Source organism: Morone saxatilis, unplaced genomic scaffold (genome assembly GCF_004916995.1).
Source record: "Morone saxatilis isolate NCDOM2014 unplaced genomic scaffold, NCSU_SB_2.0 Contig3, whole genome shotgun sequence".
NCBI lineage: Eukaryota > Metazoa > Chordata > Actinopteri > Moronidae > Morone > Morone saxatilis.
This window is the reverse complement of record NW_023339873.1, coordinates 21633309-21646067: the sequence shown is the minus strand read 5'-3', so window position 1 is coordinate 21646067 and position 12759 is coordinate 21633309. Positions and strand designations below refer to the sequence as shown.

The 12759-nt window shown below is 38.3% G+C and overlaps 3 protein-coding genes across 3 annotated transcripts; 2 read left to right on the top strand and 1 right to left on the bottom strand.

The window, feature by feature from the left end:
- The first annotated feature begins 313 nt into the window (after positions 1–313).
- LOC118337516 lies at positions 314–4425 on the top strand. The gene is made up of 4 exons (XM_035674599.1): positions 314–502; positions 1221–1350; positions 1479–1605; positions 2297–4425. The coding sequence occupies exons 1-4, from the start codon at positions 432–434 to the stop codon at positions 2593–2595; spliced, it is 627 nt and encodes a 208-aa protein (XP_035530492.1). The 5' UTR covers positions 314–431; the 3' UTR covers positions 2596–4425.
- Positions 4426–5666: 1241 nt separating this feature from the next.
- gdf7 (growth differentiation factor 7) lies at positions 5667–8172 on the top strand. The gene is made up of 2 exons (XM_035674477.1): positions 5667–5934; positions 7151–8172. The coding sequence occupies exons 1-2, from the start codon at positions 5667–5669 to the stop codon at positions 8095–8097; spliced, it is 1215 nt and encodes a 404-aa protein (XP_035530370.1). The 3' UTR covers positions 8098–8172.
- A 1674-nt stretch (positions 8173–9846) lies between these two features.
- Positions 9847–12479, bottom strand: ldah (lipid droplet associated hydrolase; the record flags this gene model as incomplete). The annotated part of the gene is given in 3 exon segments (XM_035674666.1): positions 9847–10833; positions 11291–11373; positions 12239–12479. Coding segments are annotated over 3 exon segments (513 nt in total), but the record flags the coding sequence as incomplete, so codon positions are not given.
- Between the last annotated feature and the right edge of the window lie 280 nt (positions 12480–12759).

Sequence of the window (12759 nt, the reverse complement as noted above, 5' to 3'; positions counted from 1 at the left end):
ATTATTTCTAAAATGTGGCCCATATCAGATTCCATGTGATTTGTGTTGTTCACACATGAAAATATCGGATCTGAGTCACATATAAGCTAAATTTTTATTTATTAGATAATTAAGAACATTTCCTCATGCAGCTGTTTAAATTTCTCTAATTACAGACTGGACTGCTGACATGAATAGGTGTATGAATAACACAATGACAAAGTCACTCTACTCATTTTAGAGAAAAGCTCATTGATTAGGACATAGTAATGTTGATCTACACATTTAAAACCTGAACACATCTGATTGGATTATAAATTTTTATCTTCATCATTTATTCTTTATTCAGATTGAGGCACTGCAGTTTGTCAGAGATCAGCTGTTCTTCTCTGGCCTCAGCTCTGAAGTCCAACCCTTCCCATCTGAGAGTGCTGGAGCTGAGTGGAAACAAGATGCAGGATTCAGAAGTGAAGCTGCTGAGGGATCTTGTGAACAGTCCACACTGTAGACTGGAGATATTGAGGTCAGTAGAGGATCCACGCTGGTTTCAGCAGAATTGTACTAAACACAGGAAGATTAATGTATTACTTCAATGATGTATCACTTGAGTTCCAGCTTTACTCTTACAAGAAATAATATTCGAAATAATATGTTCCTTATTAGACAGTAAAGAAACACAGTGTACCGTGCAGTTTGTAGGTACTAATACATAGCCTAATACATGCTTCCTGGACACTATAATCCCATACTATTTAATTAATACCATCACTATGCAAACCCAGTAACAACATATGGAAGCTGCCAGTACATTTCATCTTTATTTCCACTGTTGTAAAATCATGTCCTTTATTCAAAATTCAAAAATGGAACAAAATGTGTTTTCTGTTATTAATTTATGAATTCAGCACAAAAAACAATTATTTTTTCATACCTTTTTTTTAATGCTAAAGTCAAAAATAAGAAATATAAAAACAGGCCTTGAATTTTATTTTGATGTTTAATGTATGCGATATGTGTGACCAGGAAGTTGCTGACTAAACTTCTATATTTTTGCAAACCTCATAGCGGGTGGGGACTAGGTTTGGAGTCTGGCCATTTAGGCTCGCGATGGATTCCAAATCCAAAAAAGGAAAAGTCTCAGAGGAAAATAGAGAATTTGATAGTGTGTGGACAGATTATTTTGCTTTCACCACCAATGCTTTGAAATTTGATCCATAACTTTTTTGTGTTTACCCCTACAGGATCGACCTCACAGGTCCCACCCAACAAGGAGAGGCTGAGCACATCAGGATCTCTTCCGATTGTCATCAGAGCCTCGGTCCAAGTAACAGTGCCCTCTGTGAAACCCAGGGCTTTACAACGCAGCCTGAGGTGAGTCAAGACACTTCTCTAAAGCTTATAAATTATCATGATCACAATTTAGTGTGCATGTTGAAAACACAATTAGGATGACATATTTACAACAGGTCTGAAAATGACGCGTTACTGTCTGTTTTCAGTGTGCATCTTGTTGCTCAAAGTATAAAGCAACATATGTTAGCGTGACAGTGGACCAAGACAGAGTGACTCTGACGGCCCAGGACCAAGAGCTGAAAGTCTGGACAAATCCAGGACAGAAACAGACAGGTAAAGGCTTCACCCTCCTGCAGCAGCACTCTACCTGTCAGAGCTTAGATCCCAGTTATAGACTACAACATAATGAATAGAACACAATGTGCAGATGTATGTGTGGCTCTTAAGAGATGGAGAAAAAGTAACCACACTTGCACCGTAGCCTGTCATAGGCAGACAGCGTGTTTTTAGTGGGATTTCAATTCATTAAAATTCTAATGAATTACAGTTGCTAGTTGTTTGGGGACGTATGGTTCTAAGTTTTGTGCAGTTTTCGGACAAAATTGTAAGATTGCGCAGAATTCATAGGTTGAATTTGCGTTAACGGCAAAAGATCACCACATCTTCCTTGAGGGAAGAGACTCTTGTTCAGAGTCTGTGGCCTTTGTGTTGTGTAGCTGCTGTCTGGCTCAGTGTGCTATCAATGATCAAACTCTCACACTAGGGCTTCATGCCAGATTTGACTGGCTGTAAGGAAACAAGTTCTCCATCTATATATAAATACATAAAGAGATTCCTATCTTGGTTCCCATCATGGGACCAAAAAATATGCAAAGGACAACACTGGATAAGTGTTACAGAGCAGATTTATCTGCTGGAACAGGCAAAAACATTAAACACAAACAATAAAACTAATTTCTAAGAGATCTCTGTTTAGGTGATTGTTGGTTTTTAAACAAAACTCTTTTCCCTGGTTATCTTCCAGGTCCAAGAAGAGGAGCTCTACAGAGCAATGTCCCAGCAGAGGAGAGGCTCCGCTCAGTCCGCACAAATTTTATAAACAGAGTCTCTGAACCAGTTCTGCACCAGCTTCTGGATGAACTTTTTGAACGTGTCATTATAACCGATCATGAAATGCAGTCAGTCAGAACAAAAGTCGGAACAGAAAAGGCACGAGACCTGATTGACATGGTGCGAAGAAAGGGAAATATATCCAGCTCAGCCCTGATTACTGCTCTCTGCAAACTGGATCCATGCGTCTCCAAAGAGCTGGAATTATGCTGAAGCCAGAACAATAAACTGTGTATTGTGATGATCAGTGAATCAATATGTCTCGCATTACTTTTCATGCCTCTGTGCTGGCGACAGCCGAAGATGGAGGCATTAGGTTTTCAGATTGTCTGTGTGTCCATTCTCGTTAATGCAATACCTCAAGGAAAAGAATTTCAAGGAATTTCTTCAAATCTGAATGAATCAAGAATGAATATGCATAACACACCGCTGCATTGTTTTTTGTAAATATGACTCATGATATACAGTCTCTAGAAGTGTATGATTCTTTTTTGTTGAAAAAGCAAACACAAATTGCAATAAATCGTAATACCGACTCACTATACTTGTAGAGTTGGCACCACCTCAAGAATTGGGACATTATTACTATATTAGCTTATTGTTTCAGCCTTCCGGTTTTTTAGTTAAGATCTGTGCTGATACGTGTATGTTATTTTTTTTCCAATCCCGTACAATGTGTGGGACAGCAATATTTGGGCTCATGCAAACAGCAATATATGAACAAATCTTCTCTTATTTTTGTTTGTATCCATTATTTGTTCTAATTTTGTTTAAAAAAGCATAGATAAAATATAGTCAGATCAGATTATGTTTTAGAGTAATTATAATGGTTGGATTATTAAATTAGTTTTCTAAAGAAACACTATTGCTCCATTTTTCTATTGATATTTTTCTATTATATATATATATATATATATATATCACTTGTATTTTCTATCACCTTTTTGGTGGCCTGAATATTTGCACACGGCACACCATCTTTTATAACCTTATATAGTGTTTTGGACGTTACCTTTGCTAAACAGTACGAGCAGATTTGGATGGAGAAGAACATTTTATATCTATTCTGTAAATACTGTTCATAATGTTAATTATTCATTCATATATCTATGATGTTATTGTTACTTTTCTTTACATATTTCTGTATATTTGTAAAATACTTTGCACTTTACTAGTTTGCACTTCTGGTTGATGCTAACTGCATTTCGTTGTTTGGAACTGTACTTACAATGACAATAAGATGAATCAAATCAAATCAAATCACATTTGGTGCATCTGGAGTTGACTTGATTTTAAGAGTCTCTGAATTTATACAGTTTTACTCTCAAAATAAGACCCAGTGGAAATGTAATATTCAACTTCCAAGCTTCCAGTTTAGACTGTGAGGGTTAGGGTTAGGGTTAGAGGCTGTTTATCGCGGGAGGACACACTGCGGTCAAGCTAGCCGTGACTCCGATCTCCGTGGTCAAATCAGCCGCACTTAAATTTCGAGTGTACAAGTATTCTCAGCATTATGGTAAATGCGGGAGAAACAGCGTATTCACTTCCGGTTTTCAAAATAAAGGTATTAGAAAACAGTAAAGCTATAATTCGAAACTACATTTAAAATAAAATATGTTGTATTAAAGTGCTCAATAATTCCTGGCTATGGATGGTATATTTTCCTTCTACACATAGAAGACTACACACACACTTAATATCAAGCATTTTTACTGCACCAATTTGGAGAAATTCAACTATAAAAGTCCATATTTATACCTCCAGATTGCATATTTTCATATATTTGACCTACTGTAAAAACACTTTGCTCAATAATTCCTGGCTATGGATGGTATATTTGCCTTCTACACACATAAGGCTACAAGTGTACTTAATATCAAGCATTTTTACTGCACCAATTTGGAGAAATTCAACTATAAAAGTCCAATATTTATACCTCCAGATAGCACATTTTCATATATTTGACCTACTGTAAAAACAATTTGCTCAATAATTCCTGGCTATGGATGGTATATTTGACTTCTACACATAGAAGACTACACGCACAACTAATATCAAGCATTTTTACTGCACCAATTAGGAGAAATTCAATTATAAAAGTCCATATTTAAACCTCCACATTGCATATTTTCATATATTTGACCAACCAACAACCGACGTGAGCTAACGTTACGTTCTCTGTAGCTGAGAGTTTGATTGACAGCCTGAGCGCGTGTTGTGGCGAATCAACACATGGCTCATTTTAATATTTTAAATTAGCCATGTGTTGATGGGTCGCACGCGAAAATGTAACCAATGAAGTTACTTATTTGACACACATTTTTAGCCAATTACACTATTAAACTAACAAGGTAATCGTGTCAAGAAGGTGGACCTTTTTTGTTATTTTCTCAAAAGGAGGCCGGACTGTCGGCCTAAAGCCGGACAATAGCCACTCTAATAAGGGCTGGCTTGACCGCAGTTAATGAGCCTAGAGGCATACACAAAGGAAGCACAACTGCCTGTGCTTTTGTTCCCATGTCCCTTTAGGGGCTCCGTAGTAAGTAAGTAAGTAAGTTATTTTAACGTTTAAAATTGTTGAATTTTTTTTTATTTTTTTTTGGAAAGTTAAAAAACATTCTTACTTAGTCATTTTGACTAGGTATTTGACAATACAAATAAAAATACTAAATTGAGTTAGTTTTACTTTTTACTAAGCAATGTTTTGAGTTAAATGAACTTATCTGGCTTTACAGTGTGAACACATGTTGTAATAAGAACAATAACTGTATAACTGGTCCGTTGTTCTTTTTGTGGTATGTGTAGTTTAAAAGCTTGAGAGCACAGTGAAAGGAACATTTATACATTTTTTCATACAGTTTTCCTGCGTAATTACGCGCAACTTCTCCGCGCAGCATTCTGCTGACTCACAGCTCCATCCATTATAATAATGATGACGAGCTTTTTTCTTTTCTTTCTTTTTCTTCATTTCTTTCCGTGGAAACCTGTGAAGTAGTTGCCCTGTGGGCTAAATTGCATTGGAATGTTAATTTCTATTCAACTCCTAAATGAGTATTATTGGGATGAAAGTGACAGAGGACCACACAGTCTGACTCCCACTACAATGTGTCTCTCTGGCGGGGGGCGCTGTGCACCCGCACACGCGCACACCTGCACACGCGCACACCTGCACAGGTACAGAAGAAGTAAATGAGATGAAAGGGTGATGTCATCCAACGAATAAAGAGTCGAGGGGGTTTTCTGTCTCTCCATCCTCTTTATTTCCCTCCAGCTGTCCTCATCAGATGGATCGGGCTGTGCTGTCCCTGCTCTGGGTGGCTCTCTGTGTGGGGATGGAGTGGACCCGGACCGGAGCCCTGCGCTCCGGCTCTCTGCGGCGCACCGACCCCAGCTTGGGGAGGAGAGACCGGCCGGTGAACGACACGGTGGTTCTCCACGACTACATGGTGTTTCTATACCGAACACTGTCCAAACTTCAGCGCAGAGACATGAACGTTTCACGCGGTGCGGGGTTTGCAAACACGGTGACAAGTTTTGTGGACCAGGGAAAAGGTTCGAGGACAACTGAAATTCTTTTCTTCAATCTTTGTTTTCGATTTTAAAAGGAAGCTGCTGGTTTTGTTTCTCTAATAATTGATGTGAGTAAAGGTGGAGTAATGCTAAGAAAGTTATATTGTTAATAATTACAGCTAGAATATATATTTTTTTCATTTAAAAATCACAAATTTGATTTGAATTATTTTATTTTCTAGACATAAAACAATATTCAAACAATACAAAAAAATAAATTACTCTATAAACTATAGAGTGTATTCATTATTAACACACAACAAAGATTATAGATCCAATGAAAAGTTTTTTTATGTACAAAAAATAAAAAGTAAAACAGAACAAAACCAAACAGTGGTTCCCCTGTGTATGTGGGGAGTTGGCTAAGCATCCTGTGTTTAAGGTAAATATCACATAAACATCTGCAAATGCATGTGGGTGCAGTATAAACGTGAAGTGAGCATTTAGGACCAGACTGTTCCTTCTGATTGTGGCTATTTCCAACACTGACAAACAGTAATATCCGTTACATTAGATAGGTTGGCACACTGTGGACACAAGTTATCAGATGGTCTGAAAAAGTCAAATGCAGACTCTAATATAGCTCTGAAAATACAGAAGCCACGGGTTCCCAAAGCGGGTGTTGCAAAGATTTGTTAATTTTCATGTCTTATTATACATTTTGATAATGTTTTAGTACATACATTTTTTTTTAAATAATATCAATAAATTGCAGAATTACCACATTAAATACATGCTACAGTTTTGGCAAAACTAATGATATTATAGCCCTGAACCAGTATACCGGTTTTAATTCCCCATATGATATGATATATGATATTTTCATATTCCACCATACTGATGAAGAGCTGAAACAACTGCTATAACTCATTTGTTTCTGTATACTTACAAATAATTACAAACAAACTTACAAATTAAATACACAAATAAAAATAACGTTATATACCATGAAACCGCCAGAATCTTAAAAAATACTGTGATACAAATTGTTGGTCATACTGCCCAGCACTACTGACAAAAAAGTCACAATGGAGGGGTTGCATGGTTTCAAAATGAGATTCAGACCATCAGATTGATCAAATCAATGAATAAATAAAAAAAGAAATATAATTTATAGATTTTTGGGGTGTCTTTGGGGAAAAATTTAATTCTAAAATCTGTATGGCCCTGATCTCTGTACTTCCCTCTTCATCAACAGATCTTCCATCTTGGGAGAGCGGTCAGCGTTACATCTTTGACCTGTCCAGCCTGCCCAGGATGGATGAGCTGGTGGAGGCGGAGCTCAGAATCCTGAGGAAGCCTGTGGTAGACCTCCTGTCTGTCCTAACAACCGGAGGAAACCTTTACAACATCCGTCTGTACTCTTGCTCTCCCGAGGGCACGTCTGATCGACAGCTCCTGGACTCCAGAACTGTAGAGGTTCTGGATGGCGGTCTGCCCAGATGGGAGGTGTTTGATGTCTGGTCCAGCATGAAGGCTCGTCAGAGGAATCCCACAGAACCAACGCAGGCCTGCTTCCACCTCCTGGCCCTGTCTGAGCTGACCCATGAGGCGGCTGACCCGCTGCTCCTGGGGCTGGGTCGCCATGCTCGGCTGCCACAGGAGAGAGCTTTGCTGGTGGCTTTCTCGCACGCTGGCCCCAACGACAATCTGTTCAAAGAGATGATGGAGAAGATGAAGAATGAGGGAGGTGGATTTCATCTCTTTAAGCCTCTCAAACCTATTCCAAAAGATGAAAAGATGCACCGGAGGCATCGCCAAAGAGCCTTGTCCAAACGCTCATTTGGTGGGACAGGGGGAGGTACCGGAGGGAAAACTGGACACAGGAGGACCCGCTGCAGCCGTAAACCCCTCCATGTGAACTTTAAAGGTCTGGGCTGGGACGACTGGATCATTGCCCCACTGGATTACGAGGCGCACCACTGCGATGGGGTTTGTGGCTTCCCCCTGCGCTCCCACCTGGAGCCCACCAACCACGCCGTCATCCAGACTCTTTTGAACTCCATGGACCCAGATATCAGTCCGCCTAGCTGCTGCGTCCCCTCCAAGCTCAGTCCCATCAGCATCCTCTACATTGACTCGGGAAACAATGTGGTCTATAAGCAGTATGAGGACATGGTGGTGGAGAGCTGTGGATGCCGGTAGCACAGAGAACGCCGGTTGAACAAACACATGTGAATGTCCTTTCAACATTCATTTAATAATTGACTACTCTTACCCTTACTTTGACTGAACTAAGATCAAATTATACCAAATCAGGTGTTGGCACTATCATTTTATTTCTTTGATTAACTGGCTTTCTTGCTTCCCCAGCTCCCTCTCTTCATTCACTCTCTAGTTTACTTGACCACCACTGCTCTCTCTGCCACTGCAGCATGACATCAGGTTGCGTTTCTAAAAAGTGGAATGTTTTTCAACTTTTCACTGCAGGGCCACTCCTTTTTCTTCCCCCCATCATACCTTGTACTCCCCACCACAGCTTAACACAGCCTTACGCACTGCAACCTTTTATTTTTTTATATTACTTTATACTGTCAAATTGGGAACAGCAGAACAAGCTGAAAAGACAACATCTGGCATATTATAAGCTCATACGGTTGGTGAACATGTTATCCTGCAGTTGACTGTCCCAGACAGAACATCAAGTTGGCATCATACTTGTGTCCAATATTGACTCTCCTCTCAGCTGTTTGGTCTATAACAACTCTTGAGAAAAGTAAAGGCACTTTTGCTACTTAATGTTCAAATTTCTTCACCAGAATATTTTGTCTGGTGTTTGGTGTCAGTCAGTCATGGGGGTGAAGTTAGCAAAGTTTAAAAAGCTAAAAAGCCTAAGGAAACTGTGTGATAATATTTGTTTGTTTCACATTACAGTCATTTTATACATTGTTAATACAGAATATTGATTTGTGCAGCTGACAGAGTAGCACTTAATTTTATACCTCAAAGCAGAGCTGCTTTGTCACTATCCTCAGATAGAAACATTTCCATGCATGAGTCAAGGCAGTGTAATGCATCATATTTTACACTTATAAAGGTCATATTTATCTTAAAATATTTTGTAAATCTTAACTTATATACTCAACATATAGTCATATTTTTGTATGTCTTTATAGAATTTGAATAAACATTTGTTTTAGTAACTGTGTGTGTGGTTTAGTAGTTTCGCCAAACTAATTTTCTAGCATGTAAGGCACCCTAGGAGGCACTTAATCACTTTTACATTTTTTTCCGCCCTGCCCCTCTGACATCCCGGGTCAACAGTTGAATTACTTTAATCTTTTGTGCACTGGTTCTGACTAACAACTATTAAATCAACCCCTGTGTTGAAAATAAAATACAAATTCAGAAATGTTCATTGTCAAGGATTAAAAACTGACACTGGCAAAAAGTAGGAAACATGAAAATGTTCATCTTTAATTCAACTAATTAAATATTTAAATTGTTGTTAAATTGTTAACAAACAAAACATGAAAACACACAGATCATGTTTGAACTAAATGTTCAATTAATGCAGAGCTCTACGAAAGTGAGATCATGTTAAAGGTACTCTCAGGTGCCGGTGTCAGTATTACAGCGGGTTGTTGTTCTCAGAATGTTTATCTGTTGTTTATTTAGTCATGATTAAAATCATGAAAGTCATGAAAAACCCACTTTTTAAAAAGGGCTAATGTTGATTTCATTTGTTTTATGACATTTAAGTTCATTCTACTCTTTTTGTTTTAAATGTTTCCTATTAAATGTACTATTTCATTGTAAAGCACCTTTTAAATGGGCTTTAAAGGTGCTATAAAAATAAAGTTTATCATTATTATATTATTGAATATTTTGTGGTATAGAGAAAACTCTGACTTGGAAAATATTTACATCACATTTAAGAAGGCCACCTACAGGTCACAATCAAGTCTTTCATTTATTAAACCTCGTCATAACTCGTTCAGCAGACTAGTTGTAACAATATCTGCAAAGGAGTAACAAAGTGTTTACAAAGTTAGTACAGTGAATCATTAAAGGTCATTATTATAGGATCATTATCATGTCCACTAGTAACCAGTTTGGAATGATATTAGCTTAATCATTTCTTGAGTCTTGCTTTGTGAACCATACATAAGCATCACTTGCTCTGCTTGCTTGGATGCCGACAGTTTCCACCAGGTTTAAACTCTCTATCCGACTCCATTACACTCACAGGCAGCTCTGACAATAGATGAAAAATAAAAAGCAGGTAAGATGAATTGCTACACTGCCTATGCTGTTCAAACCATACACGGGAATGCATGATTTACTGCTGTATATGTGAAAAAGAATGTAAAGTAAAATTGGCATAAGTGCAAAATGGCAACATAAAAGAAGTTAAATAATCACACCTGCCAGGTAATAGCATTAGATATGCTATTTCATCTTTGGAGACGAATGGCTGAATCTATACAATATAATACATACACTGTTAAGAATCATAAAATATCTGTTTTAGCCTGACTCAATTTTGTATAATTTCTTATACATGGGTAAAACCACTTTATATAAGTTGTCATGTAACATTTAGGTTTTTATTGTGCTTATTATGAACCAAAGTACGGCATTATATTCACTCTTAATTGACTTCTGCTAATTAAAAAACCCCGGCTGCCTTGTTCATCATCAGTGTTCATGTCAGACAGTAGATGTAAGAGTAGACAGGAAGAGAAGAACTCATGTCCTCAGATCTCCATTGATCCATTCCACCACCATTTTGGCAACATCTCTTCCTGCATCCAGGACGAAGGCGTGGCGGAATCCGTTCTCACACAGTCTTACATCTCCATGTGGGAAGTCCCGTTTGATGTCTTGATAATACTGAACAGGGCACCAGTGGTCTGTAGCTCCATAGTAAAATATAAGCTGAAAATGGGAACACACAAGATTGAATACACAGTAACAGCTAAAAGAAAGCAAACATTTTGTCTTTATGTCTCATGTGTTTTCTCTGTTATCAGATACTGACTTGTAGCTATTAAAGCTGCAGTAGGTCATTTTTATAAAAACAACTTTTTGTCATATTCACTGAAACTTTCACATCCTGACAGTAGTACATGAGACAGATAATCTGTGAAACAATCTGGTTCCTCTGGGTCCTCCTAGTGCTCCTAATGGAAAAATCCACCGGGCCTGAACGAAAACAACCAATTTAGAGGCGAGGAAGATGGAAAGAAGCTTTGAGGTAGTGGCCTGAAGATAGTTGATAGTTGAGTCTCAGTGTCCCAAAGTCTGTATTGGAATTAGACTTAGACTGAGAGTTTATGCAGCTTTAAGCACAGAGAAATGTCACAGTGCAGATTACAGGCAGGCCTTTTCTTACCTTTTCAAGATTCTTGTTAATGGTTACATTGTCTCTTTCCAGAACTTTCCTCATTTCCTGACCCCCCATGTACATTGCATTGGCTACAAAGAGAAACAAAATCACACTATTGCTTTATTTCAGACATTCTAGAAATATTTGAAATATCTGAAAAATATCTTTTCAAGAGTAAATAAAAAGTCAAATCCTATTTGTGACAAAACACTTTGGAATATTTAATCTGTTGGTTTAAATGCTGCTTTGATCACTGCAGCAGCTGCCTGGTTACTGAAGATGTCTGCATTAGAGTCAATACTGCATACTAATGTACATGCATCCTCTTACTCAATCATAAAAAGTTTGACACTGCAAATGATGTGATAGACACTCTAGGATGTATCTGTTTAATTTCAAATCACCTATAAATATGATTTACCACATTTGTTCTTTTGTGTTTTCTACAGTGCTAAAAACAAATAATAATAGGAGGAGACATTAACAGAAATTGATTATGTGTTCTGCTGGATTTACTGAGCTTACGCAATTTGCGAAAGAACAAATGTACCCAAATGTAACCAAAGCCACAAGGACGTTTACAATGGGGGAAGAAATCTGAATTAAATATAAGCCTAGGGTTTTATTTTAAAGGGCTGAGCCAAAATTGTTCAAATCAACTCGATCAGGAGATTTTGACCATAGCAACAGCTTATCATTACGGCCCAATAATTTAATTATCCAGATAATTCATAATAATATAAATTTCCCATTATCGGCTGATCATTGTACTGATAATTATTGTGCATCCCTACTGTTTTCTGAATCCAAGCTGTGTGGAAATAAAAGGTTATAGCTAGCACGGTAACATTGCCCTAGCCTGGCTTTAATAGAGCTGATTCAATACTGCATACACCTTCTCAAGAAAAAGAACATTATAAGCACCACAGGAGAAAAGAACAAAGCACAACCAACCTGCGCAGTCTCCATTGAGCAGACCTACAGTAGGCTGGAGCACAGTGTGGTCCAGAGAGTGAATGCCACCGAACACCAGTTTGATCAGGCTGGCTTTGAGTCCCTCGGGCAGCAGAGAGAGCAGGAAGAGAGGCAGGTAGGCCACATAACGCATGTGACACAGCAAAGGGGTCATGACCTTCCCCTGAGGAGTCTGAGCCATGTGCTCAATGGTGGGAAACAGCATGATGGCCTTCAAAATCTGTGTTAACAAACAAAGAGGTTACAAAGGACACCTTTCAGCATGTCTTGGATTAACAAATCCCAAAAGATAATAGGAGGTAAAAGATTCACTCTGAGATAATAACTTGTAAATGACGGAAAGCCCCTCAATATAAAAAGGGAGTTTTTCATGTCATCTAATATGTTTCCTTTTAGCATGACGACCAGACACAGGGGGGATGTTTTAACAGCCTTGGTGCCGCCCTGTGCACAGGGGGCTGGTTTAGATGGTTTAAAGCCCCCTCCAGTCAGAAATCAGT